This window comes from Pteronotus mesoamericanus, unplaced genomic scaffold (genome assembly GCF_021234165.1).
Source record: "Pteronotus mesoamericanus isolate MK-2021 breed Mesoamerican mustached bat unplaced genomic scaffold, CSHL_Meso_final contig_25, whole genome shotgun sequence".
In the NCBI taxonomy this organism is placed as follows: Eukaryota; Metazoa; Chordata; class Mammalia; order Chiroptera; family Mormoopidae; genus Pteronotus; species Pteronotus mesoamericanus.
Window position 1 is genome coordinate 18,076,589 of NW_026555105.1, and position 23,190 is coordinate 18,099,778.

Below are 23,190 nucleotides of genomic sequence, written 5' to 3' on the forward strand. Positions count from 1 at the left end.
GACCCCCCTACTTCGCGACCGGATCTTGCCCTCGGTCCCCTGCATTCACAACCCCATCTCCACCTGCACACCAACTGCAGGCTGGCAACAACACTAAGCAGGCAGAAGCGAGCCCGACCCTGACAGGGGTTAGTGTGGGGGTGAGGCGCCCCCTCCCGGCAGCCCCGGAGATCAGGCCCCGCCTTACCCACCCCACCCCCCCAACCCCGATGCCACCCGGCCCCCTCCGCACCACTTCCGGCAGGCGCTGCGCTGCTTGGGGGGGGCGCGGGCGAGGATGGCGGCGGAGAACCAGGCCAGTCAGGAGAGCTCCCTGGGCGCCTACTCGCCCGTGGACTACATGAGCATCACCAGCTTCCCGCGGCTGCCAGAGGACGAGCCGGCGCCCGCGGTCCCTCTGAGGGGCCGCAAGGACGAGGACGCCTTCCTGGGAGACCCCGATACAGGTGAGCCCCGCTGACCCCGTCCCTGCCCCCTGGGACGCCCCCGGTCCTCCATCTACGCGGAGCATCACCTCCAGCCTCCATCTCCTTAATTCATTTCCTTCCTCCTGGACCTTTCTCTCCTCCCTTTTCTCTGTTAATTATCTGATGGGGTTGGGAATGCATTTCTGCCTTAGAGTCCTAGGATGCGACAAGGGAGAATGATGCCAGGGACTGCAGTAGGAGGGATGGGGGGTTACCTTTTGGAAAGAACCAACTAACAAAGAAGGAATGTTGGAGGGGAGATCCTGAGGAATAGCTATGATCACCCAGAAAAGGCTTTTCTCTAGTCACAGAGAAGAGGATAGGAGAAACGAAGTCAGAGATTGCAGCAGGACGAATAGAGGCTAGGTCTTGAGAAGAACTTCCCCCACAGTTAGGGACTGTGGGAAGGAGAGACCATGGGGAGAAGCTGAGAATCTCTTCATGTCCAGGGAGGGGTAAAGAGAGTATGATTCCTTTTGTATGTGCTGGGTATTAGGAGACAGGGATGGACTGAATGACCTCTCAAAGTCCTTGGGGACTAGAGTGCCTTTGCTGCCCTGTGGATTACCTCACCCGTACCAGAGCCATGGATCAGGCCAGGATGTTAGTAAGGTACCCTGGAAGCAGGCTCCAGAATTATACTGTGTTCTCAGCCCTCTGCAGGGGCGGCAAGGGGTGGGAGTAAGGAGACCTGAGGGCCAAAGCTCTCAAAGCATTTCTTCCCTAGTGCTCTCTCTGCTATCCATGTGGCTTAGCTCTGTTCTCCCCATCCATTCTTCATCCTCCATCCCCCATCCCTCTTTCCCCTCAACGTCACTTCCTGGCATTAGAGCACCCTTCTGCTTCACTCTCTCTTCCTCCCAGGGCCTGCATTTGAATCCTAGCCCTTACCAGCCTGACAGAACCTGTTTCTAGGGCTCAGCCCTCACTAGCTTGGCCCTTCTGTAGCCACTCCCATTATTACAGTCCCAAATTTTTCCCCCTCCATAACTTTCTGATCATCTGGCCTTGACCACCAGCCCCTGCCAACCTGGCTAGACTATACTCTACCTGGAGGCTGTGTGATGCTGATGATGGGGAGCCTTACGGACATCAAAAGTCAAAGCTGCAGATCACAACTTTTTTTCCAGAGGGAGTAGCCCTGGAATCAGAAGGTAGCAGGAAGAAGAGTGGGAAGATGTGTTCTGGGAGATACTAGCCTGAACCCGGTCCTTTATTCAGGGGCAGGAGTGCCAGTTCTGGGCTCAGATTGCCCTGACTCACTGTGTGACAATGGGCCTACCTACCCTTAGCTTCCTTAGCTTCCTCTTCCAGTTTAACTGGGAATACCTATCTCTCCCAACCTAGAAATTGGAAATGCCTGATATGTCTTCTCCTGGTCCCATGTAACTGCACTTACCAAAACCTGTATTATTTATTTGTGTGATTGTGTAATTACTTGATGCCTGCAAACCCTGAGGGTAGGATCATGACTGTTTTGTTCACCATCCTTTCTTCACCATTCAGCACAGTGCTCAGTAAAAATCATTGAATGAATAAATGAATGAGAAAGATCTCAGGATAAAAGGAGGCAGCAGAAGGAGTTCTAAAAACTCAGGGAGTACCGTGGGGAGTTAATACAGACTCTGCCCTAATCTGTACAAAAATCCAGCCAAGATCCCCATCGCCTGAGTTTCTGGGAACCTGCATTTTATGCCAGAGTTGTGCACTAAGGTTCCAAGTACCTTACCATCATATCTGTGTATTCATTTCAGTGCCATGTCTCCCAGCACTGCTTCCAAGCTCAAAGCCTCCTTTGGCCCAGCTGGACCAGCCTGCTGGCTAACATGGCCTCCTATGTTCTCACCCTGGTGGTGCCACCTAGTGGCACTACCCCATCCTCTTATCCAGGACCCTCTAGCCTGCCACGCCCTAGAACCAAGTGCTAGGCACCCCTCTGCAGACCCTGTGGAAAACAGAACTAGGTGATGACCACTCCAACTTTGAAGTAATACTTTCCTCTTTTCTGACTTCCAGGCCCATATGTGTTCCTCTCTCTCCCAGCCATCTGCCTCACCTTCAGCATGTTCTATGCTGAACTCATCGTCTCTTCCCTACACACCTGCTCTTCTCCCAGTGTCATTCTCAATGATACTGCTGTTCATCCAGTCTCCCAGGTAGAAACCGAGGAGCTACCAATCATCCAGTCCCTTCCTCTCACTTCCAAATGGTGATCAGATGCTCTCTGTCCCCCTCCTAAGTATTTTTCAAATTCCATCACACCATCCCTGTTGTCATCACTCTGGACTAAGCCACCATTCTCTTTTATCTATATTACCCATAGGCTTCTGCTATTCTTCCTGCCTTCTACCTCTCCCTGCCTCGCACCCAATCCCAACCCATCTACTACCCTGCACTTCTCATCATGCCACTCCCTGGTGTAACAAGCTTTAGTGATTTTCCAAGCAAGCCAGAGAGAACCTCAGTCTCCAGCCAAGATCTCTCTCCTGAGCCCTAGACTTGACAAGTAGACTCTACTCAGGGTTCTTTAGTCATAAACTCATTTAAAACTGAGCTATATCTAAAAAGATAATTTTATTGGGTAGCATAACTGAAAAGTTCGGGATTATGGGGCTTTAGGCATAGCTGCATTGAGGTTCCTAAAAAGGAATGGGCTTTTCTCCATCTTTTGCTTGCCTTTCATATTTATGGGCTTCATCTTCAGAAAGCCTCCCATCCCCAATTTGTGGAGGCAAGTTGCCCCCAGCATCAACAGGCTTACATCTTATCACCTTAGTAGCCTAGATAGAAAGAAAGCCTTTCTCTTTCCCAATAGTTCCAGCAAAAGAACAAAGTTTGAATCTAATTGGTCTGGCGCTGGTCATATGCCTGTCCCTGAACTAATCGCTGTACAGAGGTGCCTTTTCTGATTGGCTAGGCCTACGTCTTATACTTACTAGAGTCAGGAATGAGGGAATGAGGAGTGGGGGCAGGGGGAGATAGTATTTTCTAAAGAAGCTTGAATGGGGAATGGTGTCTAAACAAATAAAGATTAGATGCCTACTAGGTCAGCTGCCTCCAGACAACTGCTGGTGTTTTGCAAATTCAAAATAGCTAAAATTAGACTCACCTTTCTTCCAAAAGAAAGAAAGTCTTTTTGGGTAGTCAGTAAATATTTTGTTGAATAGATAACTTAATAATTGGTGGAATAAAAAGTCTTGAATAGATCCATCTCTGATATTACCATCATCTCCTGGCTTCTCATATGTGATTAGAGAAAACAGATATAAGGACAAGTATCTGGAAATATCAACTAGAATTAGCTTGTAAGGTTGGTTTTTGAGGGGGGAAATGGTTCCTGATGATATGTGGAGGAATAGAAAGGAGTTTTTGAGTTACAGAGACTCTTGGTCCTGCCATTTATGTATTTGTGATCTTAAGCAGGCAGTATCACCTTTTTCAGCCCTAGTTTCCCCATCTTTAAAATGGAGAGTAGGCCTTGAGCACTAGCCTGTGAACCAAAGGGTCTCCAGTTTGATTCCCAGTCAAGAGCGCATGCCTGGGCTGCGGGCCCAGGTCTCCAGTTGCGAGCACGCGAGAGGCAACCACACACTGATGTTTCTCTTCCTCTCTTTCTCCCTCCCTTCCTCTTTCTCTAAAAATAAATAAATAAATAAATAAATAAATATATAAAAATAAAATAAAATGGAGAGTGGGCCTATCTCATAACATTATGGGAACACTTAAATGAGGAAATGTGTGTGAAGTGCCTGGTATATAGCCAGTGTCGGTAAATATAAGTTCAAAACCCTTCCCTGCAGTTCTTTTGAAACCCCTAGGGGCCAAAGAGAATTTTGTGCCCACAATGAATTCTAGTTTTATTTACAGTCTCGGTGGTGCTAGTGCTGAGCATTAAATGCAAGCATGATCAGCTGAAGACGGCTTCTGGAAGACAATCTTTTTTAAATGAAAATTTAAAAATAAATTACATATTCAAGGTAAAAATAAATAAACAAATGAGTAAACAAGGAATAATGAGGAAAAGTAAAAATTTCCTTCTCCATTGTTATCGCCCTGAAATTTTTCCTTTTTATTTAAAAATATATGATTCACTTTTTAAAAAATGAAAAAAAAATATATATGTAGTAAAAATTTCAAACAAAATATTCTTCCACACCATCTCATTCCCACCTTCAGGATCTTTTCCCAAAAGTAACCATGATAAATAATTTCTAAAAATTATCTATATATATAAATCATCTATATATGTGGTTTCTTATTTACATAAGAGAGTATAGATTACTCAGGGCCTTAAATACCAGGTCAAGGAGCTTAGATTTTTATCATGTTGGCTTTGGTGAACCAATTTTAAATAGGAAAATACAACAGTCAATATTTAACATTACCCCACAGACTTTTAAAGAGGTTATACTCCTTGTGCACAGTAGCAGGTACTCAAAAAATGTTTATTGAATGAACTTTTTTTAAAAAAGATTTTATTTATTTACTTTTAGAGAAAAGGTAAGGGAAGGAGACAGAGAAGGAGAGAAACACCATTGTGTGAGAGAGAAATAGCTGTCTCTCACACGCCCCAAACTGGGGATCTGGCCCAAAACCCAGGCACTTGCCCTGACTGCGAATTGAACTGGTGACCTTGCAGTTTGCAGGCCAGCACTTAATCCACTGAGTCATACCAACCAGGGCATGAATGAATGAACTTTTAAAACACATTGTAAGTACAGCAAGGTATTAAGGTCAAGGTACCAAGCTATTTCTTTGCTGTTCACAAACACCCATTACCTTTAGGCCATTTAGAGGCCTGGATTCAAGGCTGGTAGCACCCAGGGGAGGGAACTATGGGATAGAAAAGGGCCTCTCAGCCGTGACCAATGTTGAAAAAGAATGGAAAAAACTTTGAGTGAGCACCTATAGGGCACCTGATAGACATCACTTCATGGAATTTTCATACCCATCCAGCCAGTTAGGGATTAATTCCATTATTAGGATAAGGAAAAGTGAGGCTCATAACTTGAAGTGACTTATCCATAGATACTCAGCAAGTAAGTGGCTTTCAGGTCTCCCTGCCTCCACTCCTACATCCTCAGATCCATTCTCCAGATAGCAGCCAGAGGGACCTTTTTAAAACAAAACAGATGGCTTTGTGTTTTCACTTAAAACTCTTCAGTGGCCTCCCATTGCTCTTAAGGTAAAATCGAAGCTTCTCACTAAGCCAAGAAGTCCCAAGTGACCTGGCCTATAGCTGCCACCCCACTGCTCACTACACTGGAACAACCCAGGGCTTGGTTATTTTTTTCTAGTGTGCCTTTTCATTCCTACCTTAGGGCCTTTGCACCTAATGTTCCTTGTTTCTAGAACACTACCTACTCACCACTTGCTGTACATATGGTTGGCTCCTTCTCATCCCTTAGTTCTCAACTTAAAAGTCACTTCTGCTGTGAGGCCGAGGCTGATTCCCCCAGCTATGCAGCCCCCAACACACACCACTATTGTCTTATTTCATCCTTTCTCTTCATAGCACCTGCCATAACTTGTAATTATATACTCCTTTGTTTACCTGATTATTGCCTTTTTCCTCCACTAGTCTGTGAACCCCAGAGGGCAGGAACTGTCTGTACCTTTCCCCTAGCATATAGCATAGGGCCAAAAACATAGCAGACCCTCCATATTTGTTGAATGAATGAATGAAAGAATGAAAGAATGAAAGAATGAAAGAATGAATGAATGAATGAATGAAGCGAGCAGGATTGGAAGCCAGGGTCCCTCCATTCAGGTTAGGTAGCTGTCTCCTCGCATAGAAAGCTGGGCCTAACTCAGGCAGTATCGGGTTTCCAGGGAGGGTCCAACCCCCGCCTCTCCAAGGAAGTGTTCTCAGCCCTTGGTCCGGGGAAGTTTGGCTTTGAGGCTGAAAACAAGCCGCCTTGCTTCCCAGCTGGTGGTCCCTGTCTCTTCCCAGCCCTGACTGCCACCCCCACCAGCCCTGGGTAGGGGACACGCTGAAAGGCGGTGCTATCTAGTGGGGCTTGTTTGATCAGAGTGGGGAGAGGGGGCACGGGGAATAGCCCCGCCTGGAGGGCGGGCAGCGCGAGGTAAGAAGCGTTCAGACCGACCCCCGGCCACCCGCAGACCCGGACTCCTTCCTGAAGTCAGCGCGGCTGCAGCGGCTGCCGTCGTCATCCTCGGAGATGGGCAGCCATGACGGGTCGCCTTTGCGGGAGACGCGCAAAGACCCGTTCTCAGCTGCCGCGGCGGAGTGCTCCTGCCGTCAGGACGGGCTCACGGTTATCGTCACAGCCTGCCTCACCTTTGCCACGGGTGTCACTGTGGCGCTCATCATGCAGATTTATTTCGGGGACCCTCAGGTGAGAAATCGCTTGAGGAGAGCATGGGAATTGGGGAATGGGTGAGTGGTGAAAGAGGACCAAAAATTGGAAAAGGGGGAGGAGGGAGGTGGCATGGGAGACGAAGGTCCCAAAGGGAGGGGCTGTGGACCTGGAGGGACAGAGCAAGGAAGGGACCTGAGCAGGTAGGAGGCACTTGAGGTAACAAGGGAAGAGAAGGTAAATAGGGGAGAATTAAGGAGACAAGAAAACAAGGCTCCCACCAGCACCACCACCCCCTGCGGAGATTCTGGGTTTAGTCGAGGTACCCTAGGAAAGCAGGGGGCTCCTACTGTCTCCACTTTGTCCCCTTTCCCCTCCCAGATCTTCCACCAGGGTGCCGTGGTGACTGATGCCGCCCGTTGCACATCACTGGGCATCGAGGTGCTCAGTAAACAGGGATCTTCTGTGGATGCCGCGGTGGCAGCAGCCCTGTGTTTGGGAATCGTGGCTCCGCACAGTTCTGGCCTGGGCGGGTAAGGAACTCCCGGCTGCGGGGGTTGGGGTCCCCTAGGCCTAATTCCTGGTCCTGATGTGTAGACCTCATATAGGGGTCTCCAAGTTTCAGCAGAGAGATGGATTGGCCCTAACTCCTTGCATTTGCTCTTTCTACACCCAATTTCATCTCCTTCTCCTTACATGGAGTTAGAGGGGTGTTTTCAAAAGCTTTTTTTTTTTTAACTTGGAAAAGGATTTTGTAAATTATAAGGTGAGATGCACAGGTGGGAGTATACTGTCATTAGGCAGTTGATATGTAAACTTTTAGGTGCACGAATCCCTGTGACTGTGATGAAAACTGGACCCTCTATCCTCCAAAAATACCCCCCAGGGTAAGAATTCTTAAGACAGAGTTGACAAACTGGCCAACCATTGGCCAACCCAGAACACAGACTGGTTTGGTTTGCAGAGTTACATTTTTTAAAATGTGTTTCCTACTGTTAGAAAATTGAGAATTTCCAACACCTCTTGAACCTGGAGAGACCTGGTAACACTAGGCTCACAGTTCTACATGACTGCAGTGATCTGGATCTGAATAGAAGCTGCTTCCCATTCTGTGCCTGTATACTTTGCCACAGTTCCTACCACTCCCTATTGTTTACCTGTCCTGCATTTTTTATTATGTTACTTGGCTACCGGCCAGCCGTCTCAGATGCAACCACCATCTCAGATGGAAACAAGCCACAGAAAAGGGACAAGCTGACAAAGTTCATGTCTTGGTTCCTGTAAGACCAGCCCTTGCAAAGAAATCCCCCTTTTGGTTTTGCACAATCTGTTCTTACATAATTCAGTCCTGGGAGAGGGAGCGAGGGCATATAAAGGAGGCAGGTGCAGGAAGCTGGCAGGGGTCCAGCTGTGGTCTAGGGTGGGAGTGGGGCAGAACGCCCTGCTCTCCCACTCTCTGTGTTTTCCCTAATCTGGGATTAAAGTCTCCAGTGACAGGCTGGAAGAGGTCCATAAACTCTGGGTCCCTACCTTGATTTCACTCCCTACCCTTGTGCTGTGGCTGTTTCTGAGTCCCTCCCTGTTGGGGAGGGAGCTCAAACACCTGACTCCTGATGACAAACTGAACCTATAGCCATCACCATTGGGGGTTGAGGGGTAGCAGGTGAACTGTTTGGAGGGATGGCATCTTTTCATCACCCTCCCCTTTCTGTGTTTCTTCCAGTGGGGGCGTGATGCTGGTACATGACATCCGACGAAACGAGAGCCACCTCATTGATTTCCGGGAGTCTGCACCAGGGGCCCTCAGGGAAGAGGCCTTGCAGAGATCCTGGGAAACCAAGGTGGGGACCCTGGTGAAAAAAGAGTATGGGTTGTGGGGGGGGGGGTGTCTCCCTTCACTGCCCTTCTGCTAACCCAAGCATTACTTTGCTAAGTATTTACCATAGAGGTGAGAAAGTAAGTTGAGCAGGATGCTCTTAGTCTACGAGGGAGACAGGCAACGCCGCAAATTAAATAACGAACAACAAAAATCTGGGTGGCAAATAACAGGCAATACAATGACACCTTAACTTCTCTGGTGACCTTCCCTATCTGGCACATAGAAAGAAGAAAAAAGAGCACTCGGCAGCCTGTGATGTCAAACTTGCCTATTACTCACACATTCCACTCTGAGCCTGGTGGCTGTAACCTTCCCAGCCCATGACATGTTGGAAGATTAGGGAGGAACTGCTAGAGGAAAACCCACTCTTCACTGAGAGCAAAGGCAGAAATAGAATAACTTGGAAAAACAGATACTTAGTGCAGAGGCAAAAGCCCACCACACTCCTGAATTATCATAGCGCGTAGCAATGGCGGCGTGATAATGAAAAGGTGAAATGAAAGTTCCTTGCCCACTATTTTAAAAAAACAGGAATAGGTATAATCCCCTGTAGACAGATTTCCATCTAAATTAGTTATGTCCTGGCTCTTAAAAGGGTTTGCTTAATTTATAAGGCCCTCAACAATGATAGATAAAGCAGGCCTTTCTGCATTTGCTGATAGGAAGTCAGGGAGATGGGAGGGAAGATGCCTGCTGGGACAGCTTGTCCCTCCTCTGGGATACTTGGCCTGTGTCTCTCCCCTGTGCCAGCCCCCATCCCTGGCTTGGGGCTCTGCAGAGTTCAGCCCAGCCCCCCCCTTCCAGTGACCTGGTCTCCTCTCTCCCTCGCCTGCCCGCCTCGCCCAGCCTGGGCTCTTGGTGGGGGTTCCTGGAATGGTGAAAGGGCTGCATGAAGCTCACCAGCTCTATGGCAGGTAAAGACCCTCTCCCTGGGGACCAGGGGCTCCCTGCTGCACCCTTCCTTTGGTGGCCTCCTACCTTCCTGGATTCTTCCCTTCCAAATTCCCCCTCCTAATATCCCCTTCCCTTGCCAGGACTCTCCTTCCCAGGAACCCCCCTTCCCCCAGGACCCCTCCTCCTCCCCCCAGGACTTCCTCCACCCCCTGCTCTCCGGCCCCCCCAGGCTGCCATGGTACCAAGTCCTGGCCTTCGCAGCAGCTGTGGCCCAAGATGGCTTCAACGTGACCCATGATCTAGGTCAGTGGGGCCTGGGGGTGGGGGGAAAGGCATGAGGTTGATGAAGAGGGGAGAGGAAACCTCTGAGACTCGGAGTACAAACCAGAAAGCACCTTGTTTCTAGTTTGCTCCTCAGAATTCCCCATCCCCACCCTCATCAGGAGGCAGACTGAAATGAGATCTGGAGGGGCCCATATACACCCCTGCTTCCCCCATAACAGGCTCCCGGGGGGCCAGAGCTCTTAGGGCCAGACACTCAGCCCTCATCCACCCCACCTATTATACATCTCAGCCATTGGGTCCAGCTCTGGCGTCCCATGCCCAGCCTCCCATCCCTGCCCCACAGCGCGTGCCCTGGCAGAACAGCCACCACCTGATGCGTCCGAGCGCTTCCATGAGACGTTCCTGCCATCGGGCCGCCCACCCCTACCTGGTTCGCTGATGCATCGGCCTGACCTGGCCGCGGTACTGGATGTACTTGGCACCTATGGCCCTGCCGCCTTCTATGCTGGTGGTAACCTCACACTGGAGATGGTGGCTGAGGTGAGTATGTGGGGAGCCCCTCTACCGTAAAGGACCCTACTGCAGGAACATCCTCTTCCCCCTTCCATCCTGCCCTTTCTCCCTAAATATATTTACTGGGATTCTATTTACTTGAAATTCTAGAATAGGCAAAACTAACTTCTGATACTAGGAATCGGATCAGTGGTTGTTGGAGTGGGAGGGCTTGATTGGGATGCATCAAGAAGAACCTGCTGGGGATGGAAATGTCCTGTCTTGATTGAGAGTCATAACTTTGGGCTCCCCAGGGCTGGTGCCAACCTGAACAGGAGCCCGTCCTGTTCCTCCCAGGCCTGGTAGAGACCCAGGATCAGCTTCAACTTCCCTGAATCCACAATCCCACCCTGCCCTTGGGTTTTCTAGGGACTGAGGGAAGTGCCTCCTCCATTGGGACTGGGGGGGATTAACATAAGGGCCTACCAACCAACCTCAAAGAGCATTAGTCTGGGGCACTAATGAATTCTGAGAACTGTTGTCAAGATTTGAAAGTTCCTAATGGGAGATTATATTCAAGGTAAGGATGCACCGACCAACTTAGTGGTTCTCTCATTTGTGCAATGGGGGTGATTATACCTATCTCTGCCATACAGTTGTGGGAATTGAATAGGTCTATCATTCATTCTACATTTATGAAGTGCCCACTCTGTGCCAGGCCCTGTACTGGGCACTGGAGTTATAGTTGCGGTGATCGAAGTCCACCTCAAATGGACTTACCTGGAAAGTCCAGCAGAGTGCTGGCTTTAGGTCTGCTGGATCCAGGGGCTCCATCCATGTTGTCGAGACTTGGTCCATCTCTCATTCTGTCTCATGACTCTACTTTCCTCTGTTTCAATTCATTCTCTGTTGGATCCTTTCCACACCTGCTCCCCATCAGCCATCTTTCTAGCAAGCTATTCTAGAGAAAGAGCATTTCTTATTCCAGTAGTTCCAGCAGAAGCCTCGAGGTTATAGCTCGCTGGCTTGTCGAAGTCTCATGACTATTCCCAAACCAATCACTGCCGTGAAAAGAAATGCTCTGATTAGCCAGACCTGGGTTATGTATCCTTTCCTGGAGGTGGAGAGAGGGATGAAGGAGACTCTAACAAAGACCATCAGAGCTTTAAAAGAAAAAAAAAATCTGAAGTTGAATTTATTACTTGTCAGACAAAGGAATACACACCAGCCAAGAAATTCAATGTATAGTTCCCTGAGGGTGGATTAGAAGTCAGAAGTTTGAAGTACTAAAAAAGGAGAGGATTCCTAGTGTTATCCTAATCTAGGGTTGAAAATTAGCCTGCTGAGTAGTATGAAATGAGCCCATTGGTTTGTACAAGACTAGATCGTTGGTCAGTAGAGTACTCAATTACATAATTCCTACCAGGGTCATCGTGGTTTTATAGTGGCTTTAGTTGGTTGCAGTGAAATACAGAATTCAGTTCTGATATCTCTCAGGCCAAGTGCTGTTTTAAGTGAAATATCTTTCTTTTCCTAGACAAAGAGGGCAGTATGTGTAAAGATATGGAGTCATGAGTTCAGGAACTGCAGGTCACTGGGGAATAGCAGGAGATGAGGCAGAAATGTAGGCAAGCACCAGATCAGAAGGGGCCTTGAATACCGAGCTAAGAAGGTCATTCATAGAATGTACCCAAAACAATATCTTGCACATAGTATGTTCTCAATGTTAGTGCTTTTTCCCCATTTTCTGGGGTACCCAGGGCTGATAGGTCCCTAAAGGACATGATGGGAATTGCAGAAGGCACAAAAATCATGAGCATCTGATCCATCTGTGATCCAAACATATCATAGGTCAAACATATATCACATGCTCACTCAGTGGTGTGTGGCTTACAGTGGTGATGGGGCCATTCTCTCCCTTGCAGGCTCAGCATGCAGGGGGTGTTATAACTGAGGAGGACTTCAGCAACTACAGTGCCCTCGTGGAGAAGCCTGTGTGTGGCGTGTACAGAGGTGACCTCTCCCCCAGCTCCCAGGGTCCCCACTCAGGAGAAGCGTCCCAGTCCATGGCTATATGCTTTTGGCTGAAAGACTCCTCCCCATTTCACAGGATATAAACTGAGGCATTGAGCTCCTGGACAGCTATCTAATGAAGCAAGCCAAAGCCAGTCTACCTTCTGAAGCAGTCATCGAGTCAATTACCCCAAGTATTTAGGATATGGTCAAAGGTTCAGGCCTAGAAGATGGGGTTTTGGCCACAGGTTTTCTTGATTTGGGCTCTGTGTTGCCTCGTCCCATCCCCAATCTCACCCTCAATGCCCTGTACTTCATAAGACCAAAGTTCATCTAAGCTGCTAGTTATAACAAACTTTTCAAGACATTCATACACCTGCTCCCTAATTGTGCCAAAAGGAAACTGAGGGCCTGGGGAAGGAATAGAACTTAACCTGTCAAACTCAAAACCAATGACAATCCTGGAAAGCCAAGTTAATGGCATGAGTGAAGTCCATGTTTGCTGAATCCAAAGTGGTGGGTTCCTAGGTCCCTAAAGAGGTTTGCACATTCACTTTCCTCTAGGAGGCCCAGATTACCTCAAGCCCCAGCAGAGGTCGCCTCTGAGTTCAGTTTTCCAGGCCTCAATCTCTGGCCTGATTCCTACCAGAGGCAGTGGTATATGGATGAAGCAGGGGAAGAGCATAGCTAGGGAGCCAGGAAGACCTGGGTCTGAGTACCAGCAATGCCATTCACCTTGAACGAGTCACTTCCCACTCTAAGCCTTGGTTCCCTCCTTAAAATGGAGAAAATATTGCCTACTTCTCAGGGTGGCCATGTTGGAAGTTGCTCTGGTTGGAATGGGCACTGAATTTGATTTTCCATTTCCCCTCCCCAGCCTGGGCTCTCTTGGCAATGCCAGTACCTTGGGTACTCTGGGTTCCACTTGTCTCCTATAACCTTGGACCAGTTGCCTCTCTGTGCCTCAGTTTTCTTACCTGCAAAATGGGGGTGACAGCAGTACCCATTTTTGAAGACTAAATGAGTTAATTAGTTAATGTTTGTGTGATGTCAGGTATTATTCCTTTGATGTTCAAATCAAAAGACCTTGGGAGGTTACTGCTCCCAAGGGGTTTCAGGGATAGGACCTGAGGGACCCTGACTAGTATCCTGGCCTGAGGGAGGAGCTAAAAGGAGACACATGGTAGACCAGGAATCTGAAAATCTGGACATGCTCTGCCAATGGGACTCTGGGCAGTCCTTTTAAGCCTTAGTTTGCTCATATGGAAGAGGAAACTGAAGACCAGTGTTCTGGGTTGGGGTCCTGGCCCTGTCTTTGACTTGCCATGTGACCTCGGGTGGGTCCCTTTGCCTGTCAACACTTTTCCCCTATATGATGAGGGAGTTCAGTGCAGTAGTCTCAGTCTGTGAGATGGCGGGATGTGGAGATGCCTTGACCTGTCCCCTGCCATCTGGTCATTCCCTGTCCTTTCAGGCCACCTGGTTCTCAGTCCCCCACCCCCGCACACAGGCCCCGCCCTCATCAGTGCTCTCAACATCCTCGAGGGCTTCAACCTCACCAGCCTGGTATCCCGGGAACAGGCTCTTCATTGGGTGGCAGAGGTAAGACCAACCCCTCCATCCTACCCTGCAGTGGGGACACTGGGAGTGGGGGCATAGGGTACTGCCATGGGGTGAGACTAAATCCCCTTTAAGTTTTCTCACACACAAGGACCCTGGGTGTGGGTGCTGGGAAGGGCCTGGAAGCCTCTGTCACACCTCTGCTCTGTTTTCAGACCCTGAAGATTGCATTAGCCCTGGCCAGCAGACTGGGAGACCCCATCTATGATTCTACCATCACTGAGAGCATGGATGACATGCTAAGGTGGGGGCTGTGGTAGGAGCCTGGGGACTGATGAGGTGGTGGTGGGTGTGGAGAAGAGATCAGGTAAAAAGCAGCCAGTGGAGTAATAGGCCTGAAGTCCCATGTCAATTTCAGCTCAACCTCAGCTCATAATGTGACTATGGTTGCCTCTCCTTGTACCTCAGTTTTGCCATCTGTACAATGAGTTGCTCTGTTTCTTACGGCTCTCAAAATTTTTTGACCCTAGCAGGGCACATATGTGGACCCATCTGTTCCCCGTTTTGAGAGGGGAAAAAAAAAGCCTAAAAATAATGAATGGAGTCTCTAAGAAAATATTGCAAGTGGTAGAGATTTTGATTATCATGTATCTACATTAGCAGCCTAACATAGTAGTATGATTGTGGGCTCTTGTCAGATTGACTCAGTTCAAATCCCAGATTCTCCATCCATTAGCTATGCAGCCATAAACTCTCTAAATCTCAGTTTCTACAAGGAGGCCTGAAAATAATGGGGCCAACCTGATGAGGTTGTGGTGAGGACCAAGCAAGATCATACATGCAAAGCACTTAGCATGTTGTCTGACACAGCATAAATATTTAACAAATATCATCATTTTTATTAATTGGCAATAGGGGTTAGAATAGTTACTATTTTACTGCTACTATAACTGACTGAAAGGCTAGCTAAGGAAAAATCAGAAATTAAAAATATAGTTAATGCAAATTTGTATTTTCATAATTTCATAAATTTATTTTCAAGACTAATGCAAAGTACACACATGTACCTATATTAAATCCATTCAACTAATTCATCCAATAAATATTTATTAAGGCCTTACTATGTGTTACGTCTTTCTGTGTCTTCAAAAAAAATTCTAATAGCAAGTGAAGATTCCTGTATAAAATCACCCCCTACACAAATACTAAACTCTTAATGAAACTTAATTTCTAGACTACAAATATTAGGTTAAGTGAATTCAGTTTGTTCATGTCAAAACAAATACTTTCTGAGCATCCACTATGCCCCAGGTACTTTCATAGAAAGGATTAAATGAGTAAAGTCAAGGAGTAACTATAAGACTCTTGATTTAAGCGCTAAATAAATTAAAAGTTAGCTCTAGAAGGAAATCTGAATAACACCCAAATAAATTCATTCAGTTCAACAACTCTTTCCTATATGCTAGGAATAAGTAATCTGCTCTCGTGGACCTAATAGTCTAATGGGGGAGGCCAATATTAAGTCAAATAATTGCATGGGCATCAGAAAGAGTGCTGGGTGGAATGTAATGAGAACTTGATGTGTGTTCATCTCTTACCTACCCCATGTCTTTTCAGCAAGGTAGAGGCTGCCTACCTCCGGGGCCACATCAATGACTCCCAGGCGGCCCCTGCCCCACTGCTGCCTGTGTATGAGCTGGATGGGGCTCCCACAGCTGCCCAGGTGCTGATCATGGGTCCTGACGACTTCATTGTGGCCATGGTCAGGTATGCCAGCCCAGACTCAGAACCTGGCACAAGAGATCATCTAGACCAGCAAGGAGGTGGGGGCTGAGCAGGAGTGAGGGTGGGCTCAGGGTTCACCTGGCCCAATCTCGGCTCCCAGCTCCCTGAACCGGCCCTTTGGCAGTGGCCTCATCACCCCCTCGGGGATCCTGCTCAACAGCCAGATGCTGGATTTCTCCTGGCCCAACAGAACTGCTAACCACTCTGCGCCCAGCCTGGTAGGGTCTTGCTTCCCTCCTACCCTGGGGGTCCCAAGGCTGGGGAGGGTGTACTATAGTCCCTCCCTACTACCTCTAGGATATTCTATTATAAAGAAAAGGAGCCCAAGTCTAGGGCCTGGAGCCGGGTGGATCCAAAGAAACCTTGTCCCATTCTGTCACTGTCTCACTGTGTGACGTGGGGAAAGTGCTGTCCCCTCTCTGGGCCTCAGTTTCTTCACCTGTACAGTGAGGATATTGGCCTCTGATTTTATGTTTTGGGTACTTTTTTATCACCCAATGGTCTAAAATGGTCTATGGTCTATGACTCGACATGAACAAAGCATAATGGTCTATGACTGTGATACTGAGCTGATGGAGCTCAGCCCTATTATTGGGCACCAAAGGAGGAAGGAGATAGGAATTATTGTGTAGTTGGAGGCCAGCATTCTTACACCCTGCTGGCTGGGGCCCTCGCAGGACAAAGACAGAAATGACCAGGATAGAGATTATCCTGTTCTTCCCTATAGCCATCTTTTTTGGTTTGGCCTCTCCCCTGCCACCCATGGTAGCCCCAGAACTTAATGTGTTCACTCTCAACCTCAGTTATCCAAGGACCCTGCCCATTTCACGTATAGCAAACTGTGGCCTGAGGAAAGACGAGTCTCCCCTGAAAACAGGGCCCATGGAAAATGCAGAAGGAGAGAGGCTGAAAGAGTGGTGAAGTACCCCATCTCGCCCCACCTCTCACCCGCCTTGTGGTCTCCATCCTCTGACAACAGGAGAATTCGGTACAGCCAGGGAAGCGGCCACTGTCTTTCCTGCTGCCCACTGTGGTCCGGCCAGCGGAGGGTCTCTGTGGAACTTACCTTGCCTTGGGGGCCAATGGAGCTGCCCGGGGCCTCAGCGGCCTGACCCAGGTGAGGTTTTCTCCATGGTAGGCCTTCTGTGGCCAGGAGCCAAGTTGTGGCCTGGCCTGCAAATGCCCTTGTCTCTCTTGCTTGTACTCATCCTTTACTCACAGTAAACGTGGCTGGACTTCTTTGTGCTAGGTTCCTCCTGAACACTAGGGACATGGGCTGTGCTGAGTTTCTTAGTGAAAATGCAGCCCTGAAATCCCTTTTCTTCCTAGGTTGCAGAAATTGAAGGGTCAGTAGAACAGAGAGGTGATAACATCTGGGCTGCCTGGGTGCTGTCGATCTAAAGTCTCATCACGCTCTACTCAGCATCTGAATAGACAAGCACCCCTCTTTAGGGTCTGATTTTGAAAGGAAGGGTCTGCTACTCTCCAGAATGCCTTGCAACAATTCCACAAATGTCTTGAGCACCAGATATATGTGTCAGACACATAATTGGGCAGGTAGTGAGTTAACCGATCTGATCTTTAGAATAAGATGCCCATGAGTTCCAACCCAAGGGCTACCAATTTCCAACTGTGTGATTTTAGAGAATCCACTTAACCTCTCTGAACCCCTCTCCTTATCTTTAAAATGGAGATAACAATAGCTAACATATAGAGAGTTCTTACTAAGTGCTGGGCATGGCATTATGTATGTTAACCCTTTTAACCTTCCTTATTTCTATTTCATATATCAGGAAACTGAGGCCCAGAGAGGTTACGAAGTTAGATCCAGTTTAGTAAGAATGGGCAGGCAGTTGGTTCCAGAGCCTACCCACACTCCAAACCAAAAAGCTGAAAGTACCCATACAGTAACCTAAACCATCCCTAGCCATTAACCCTGCCCTGGCCAGGGAGAAGAGACATCAGTTCTGGGCTGGATTAAAGGAGACTGGGTGGTAGCGATGCCTCTTCCCTGGCTCTCTCTAAACTCTGGAGTGAATCACTTTTATTCTCTGGCCCTCGGATTCCTCCTCTGTGAAATGGAGCCAGTCACCAAAGGCCTGCCTGTCTTCTGGGGCTGTTGAGAGGCTCCAATGACACCTCTGGTGCAAGGAATCTAAAGACTAAGGAGTCTGGATCAGGGGTAAGGACTGTGGAATCCTGAACCCCCATCTCTGGGACAGCCCTGACTTCTGTCCTTTGGCTTCCCACAGGTTCTGCTGAATGTCCTGACTTTGAACCGGAACCTGAGTGACAGCCTAGCCCGTGGCCGCCTACACCCAGACCTGCAGTCCAACCTCCTGCAGGTGGACAGTGAGTGTTCCCATGGGGTGGGCACAGACCCTAGTTGAGAAAGAGGCTCTTCCCAAGGGTACCCCTGCTTCAACCAGCACCAACTCCCTGCTATTGAAAGTTTGGTTTCCCTCAACTAACTCCTAATAATAAAAGATCTGGGATATTAGAACTATTCTGCCATTTCCTGGCTGTGTGGCCTTGGGAAATGTATATCTCCACTCTGAGCCTCAGTTTTCTCAATTGTTCATTCTGCAAACCATTCATTTAGCAGTGTGTAGTGAATATCTCCTATGTGCCAGGCACTATCCTAGGTGCTGGGAACACTGCATTTATAGGCAGGCAGAAAAATAAATAATAAACAATTTGAGAAAGCAAAATAAATGCTCTGTAGAGCATTAAATCAAGATAATATATGTACAGGACTAACTCAATGATTGAGGAAGGCTTCTGTTTGGTAACATTTAAGCAGTGATCTGAAGAGTGAGAAAGAGCCCACCATGTAAAGAACTGGGGCAAGCTTTGTAGGCCAAGCGGACAAATGCAAAGAACTCAGGGCAGGGATAGGCTTGGTGTGTTTTAGGAGTAGAAAGGAAATAAGGGTGAGTAAGGATGAGATGAGCTCAGAGAGGTAGGCAGGGGTCAGATCATGGACCTTATAGATTATGGTGAGGAGAGAAACTTTCCCCTAAGAAGGAGAGGTGCTCAATTTTGGACACAGCTTAATTTTGTAAATGGGAAAGTATGTGCACCTTTGAGGAGTTTTTATTATAACAGACACTGTATTATACAGGTCCAAAGGAGATATACATTGAATGAGACCTGGTCCTTGCCTACTCAGTGTTATTATCCCAGTTTTACAGAGAAAGAAACTAATGCCCATGGAGGTTATAAACTAGTCAAAGATCAACCACTAAGTAGCGGAATTGAGAATAGAACATCCTGGTACACCTGGCTGATACCAAAGACCCAGTTCTTTACTGCATAGCTCTAGATATCTCCTGAACTGAAGCATGTTAGAAGCCATACCATCTAGATCCTCAGCAGTAACACCTTATAGTTGGCCGGTGATTCTTTGGATTCCCAACTTATGGATGATGAGGCTGAGTCCTTGAAAATGAATTCTGCTCAACCAGTATCTTCTGGTTTCTATCAAATGTGAGGCTTTATGCTAAGTTACTTGCAGGTGAGGGGGCTCATCCTAACCCTCCCTTGAGGGGCTTACAGTCTAAGACAGGGGCATGAGGAGCAGAGACTTGGTAGAGGGAATGTTCCTCTGGGAGGCTTTATGGAAGAGGTGACAACTGGCTGGGCCTTATGTATGAGCAAGAGGTTGGCATGTGGAGATAGAGAACATTCTGGACAGGGGAACAGCCTGGGCAAAAGCCAGAAAGAATGGCTCAGAGAGCAGCCAAGAGGCTAGCTGGACTAGAGACGTTGTTTCCCAAATTTCAGAATTCATCCATCAACATTGTGACTTTTGCCACATTTGCACATCTAAACCATTATTTACATAATATGTCTATAAATATATTTTAAAGCCAATCTTATAATCCCAAATAAAAAAAATGGCATTATTTGCCACACATTGGCAAAAAATAACTATAAAAAGTCAAATATTTTTAGGTTTTGGTTAGATATTGTTGCCCCAAGAAGGCTCTGAGGGCTGCTCTATCTGTTCAGGATGATTAGAAATGTTACAGACCAACTTAAATACGGTCCTTGCTATTATCAAACAGATGGAAAGTGAACCACAACACTTGGTGTTTTAATGCTATCCAATATTGTGTCTTTATCTCAAGAACTACCCAAAATCATCCCCGTTGAGAAAATAAGACCATGTATTTTTAAAAATAAATTTTTTCAATCACCATTTATCCTCAAGACCATATTTTTGTTGAGGAGCAGTGGGGGGTGAGGTTACAGGGCTTATCATGGAGGCCCATGTTCAGAAGCATGGATTTCATCCAGTTGAGTAGGGTAGGGATAGGGCCTGATGTGTTATATAGGGGAGATGGATTGAAGGGAAGAGAGTTTAAGTTTGGGAAATATAGGGAGCACCTGGGATAATGCAAGAGATGCAGGCCTGAATTTATACAGGAAGATGGGAATTTGTTCAATTACCCGGTAAATACTTGTTTAACATTTACTATGTCTTTACCCTGTTCTAGGCACTGAGGATTGATAGTGAACAAGACAACATCCCTATCTTTAAAAAGTTTATAATCTAGTGGAGGAAAACACAATAAATAAATAAACAAGTACAGGCAACATTAAGTACTTTGAAAGAAAACAAAGCAAGGTAAAGATAATAAGAGCTGATATTTCATATAGTGATCAGGGAAGTTCTTGGATGTTGGAATGAAGGGAGGGAGGCAGTTTTGTCACTCTCTAGGAGGAGAGAAAGCAAGTGCAAAGTCCTGAAGTAGAAGCATATTTGGCCTCCTTGATGGACAGCAAGGAGCCTAGAGCAGACTTAAAGGGGCGAGTAGAAGGAAGTGAAGAAAGGAGTTCAGAGAGGTGGTGAAGTCCCAGATAATGTTGGGCCTTACAGGCCTTGGTAAGGACTTTGGATTTTATTCTAAGAGTCACCAAAGCTGTTAGAGGGCTTTAAGTGGGGAGAAGTGATGTGTCTAATGGTTTAAAAGGACCATTTGACTGCTGGGTGAACAGGCTGTAAGGAAGGCAGGTCTGAAAGCAGAAAGACCAGTTAGTGGCCTATGCAGTAATCGTAGCAAGTTATGATGGCAGCTTGGCCTAGACTGGTGGAGATGAGACCCCACAACTCCTTTTCCAATATTAAGAATGACTGCATATTATTGATCACTTACTATATGTAAGGCTCTGAGCTCAGTGCTTTCTGTTTATTATCTCCTTTAATCCTTGCGACAACTTCATGTAGTGAGTTCTCGTATAGTCCCTATTTTATGCATAAAGAGACTGAGGCTCAGAGAGGTAATTTTCCTAAGGTCATACAGCTCCTCAGTGGAGCATCCAGGACCAGGACTCAGTTCTGACCAAAGTACTCCTGAACTAGTGCTCTAAACACTCTGAACATGTATATGTTGGGGGATGGTTTTCAGGTGAGTTCACAGAGGAAGAGATTGAGTTCCTGGAAGCCAGGGGTCACCACGTGGAGAAGGTAGATGTCTTATCCTGGGTCCATGGCAGCCGGAGAACCAACAACTTCATCATCGGTGTGAAGGACCCTCGGAGCCCAGATGCAGCTGGAGCCACCATCGTGTAGAGCAGCGGGATCGGGTGGGGGTCTCTGTTCCCCCCCTTTGCATGTTCCTAGAGTCCCTCCTTCTCCCAGGTTTGGTCTCAGGGGGACCCCAGGGATGCCCCAAATCAGGGGCCAGAGGGGATGCTTAGCAAACCCTTTCCCAGAGTAACTGGAAAACCCTCCATCCGGAGGCCTGTGGTGGTGGTGGTGGTGAATGTCAGTGTTCATAACCAGGCAGGCAGGACCTTGAAGAGTCAGACTATGTGTCTGTCTCCTTTCCCTCAGCCACGCTGGCCCTGAGCTTAGGGATGTGCTTGCAAACCCTTCTCAAGGGTCCTCACAACTCCAACATCTCCAGTCTGGCCTTTCCTGGGCCTTGTCTTCCAGCTCCCTCGTCCTGTCCTCAGCCTCATTTCTTAAATGACTAGGATTTTTTTAATGGAGCATCCTGGGGAGGGGGTGTTCCTCTCTTCCTCCCACCAGGTTGAGGCTGGGGCATTGCATCTGGGGCCCAGGGTGTGGAATAGTGGTGGGGGTGGGGACAAGCTCAGGGGCTTCCATTTGCAAAGGGGAATTAAAGAAAGAATATTGCTTAACCATGGCTCTGGCTTGATTTATGTTTGGCAGTGTTGTGAGTGGAGTGAGAGAAGAGACCGTGGCTTACCTTGTCCCAGTAGCCCTGACTCTAGGGCAAACTGGAATGAATTTTGTGGGGGCCACAATAATATCTGCCATCTATCTAAGACTTGCATTATAAAAATTATAAAGTAATTAATAATAGCCCCAGGTGGTATGGCTCAGTGGATCAAATGCCAGCCTGAGAACCAAAGGGTTGCCGGTTCGACTCCCAGTCAGGGCACATGCCTGGGTTGCAGGCCAGGTCCCTGGTAGGAGGAGCGTGAGAGGCAACCACACCTTGATGTTTCTCTCCCTCTCTTTCTCACTCCCTTCCCCCTCTCTAAAAATAGATGTGTGGGATCTTTAAAAAAAAGGTAAGTAGTAATAATTATAATTATAGATAGCATCTGTTGAACACTTAATGTATGCCAGGCTCTATGCTAAATACTTTATGTGGATAATTTTATTTCATCTTCATTACAAACCTCATGAGATAGGTACTAATATTATGTCCATTTTTACAGATGGGAAGCTAGTAAAAAAGAGATTAAGGGGCTTGTCTAAGGTTCTTCATATATTAAATGGAAAAACTGGGATTCATCTCAGCAATGCTCAACTCTTAAGTTGTGCTCTTAATCATTTGCACATCTACTAGGTAAACTATTTGTTATAAAGTCCATTGTATACAATATACATCCTATAAGTAGTTTTTAAACATTATGGCATTCATGCATGCATGTAACCCTCCATTGTGGTCCAGGCACTTTGTTAGGCACTGGAGATTCGCATTGAACAAGAATTTTTTTATGGGTTTGCAGTGTACAGGAGGAATGAAACATTAAAGAAATAAGGACACAGGTAATCAGAGTAATTGCCATCACAGTGAGCTCTGTGAGGGATGCTATGAGAATGTATAACAGCAAAGTTAATCTAACTCAGGGGTGGGGTGGGACCAGCAAAGGCCTCCCAAAGAGGATGATGAGGGCGAGTAAGGTTGAAAGAAAAAAATTAAATGTGAGATGTGAGAATGTCATTTTAGGCAAAGGGAATACTGGTGAACAAGACAGACAAGGTCCTTGCTCTCCTAGACTTTATATTCTTAATCACTTTTACTGTATTTAGACTGTACTATCTTGAGCTATCACAAAACAAAACACCATAAAATTCACCTCATATTGAGAACTGAATTTTTGCTATGAATTGAAGAGATGCTTGAAAACTTAAAAAGTTTTTATGATATTCTCTCAGGTCTCAAATAGCTCCAAGATAAAACACTTTGCTTTTTAAATTGGATATTTTGGTATTTCCTTCAAATCTTGG

General features: G+C 47.1%; 1 protein-coding gene across 2 annotated transcripts; it reads left to right on the forward strand.

The window, feature by feature from the left end:
* Nucleotides 1–268: 268 nt before the first annotated feature.
* GGT7 (gamma-glutamyltransferase 7) lies at nt 269–21,973 on the forward strand. 2 transcript variants are annotated; one of them, XM_054573856.1, is made up of 15 exons: nt 269–446; nt 6,591–6,826; nt 7,169–7,320; nt 8,511–8,628; nt 9,513–9,580; nt 9,790–9,863; nt 10,189–10,385; nt 12,263–12,350; nt 13,825–13,952; nt 14,126–14,214; nt 15,528–15,677; nt 15,796–15,913; nt 16,675–16,812; nt 17,948–18,040; nt 21,110–21,973. In XM_054573856.1, the coding sequence occupies exons 1-15, from the start codon at nt 278–280 to the stop codon at nt 21,170–21,172; spliced, it is 1,881 nt and encodes a 626-aa protein (XP_054429831.1). In that variant the 5' UTR covers nt 269–277; the 3' UTR covers nt 21,173–21,973. The 2 variants fall into 2 exon arrangements, with proteins under 2 accessions (XP_054429831.1, XP_054429830.1); XM_054573855.1 differs by having other exon boundaries at nt 17,948–18,047; nt 21,110–21,968.
* Nucleotides 21,974–23,190: the final 1,217 nt, after the last annotated feature.

Excerpts from the sequence above, each read along its gene's own strand:
- GGT7 (XM_054573855.1), top strand. The coding sequence starts at position 278 with ATGGCGGCGGAGAACCAGGCCAGTCAGGAGAGCTCCCTGGGCGCCTAC. Across the intron at positions 6,827-7,168 it reads TTTATTTCGGGGACCCTCAG|ATCTTCCACCAGGGTGCCGT; the intron begins GTGAGAAATCGC and ends TTCCCCTCCCAG. Across the intron at positions 10,386-12,262 it reads CACTGGAGATGGTGGCTGAG|GCTCAGCATGCAGGGGGTGT; the intron begins GTGAGTATGTGG and ends TCTCCCTTGCAG.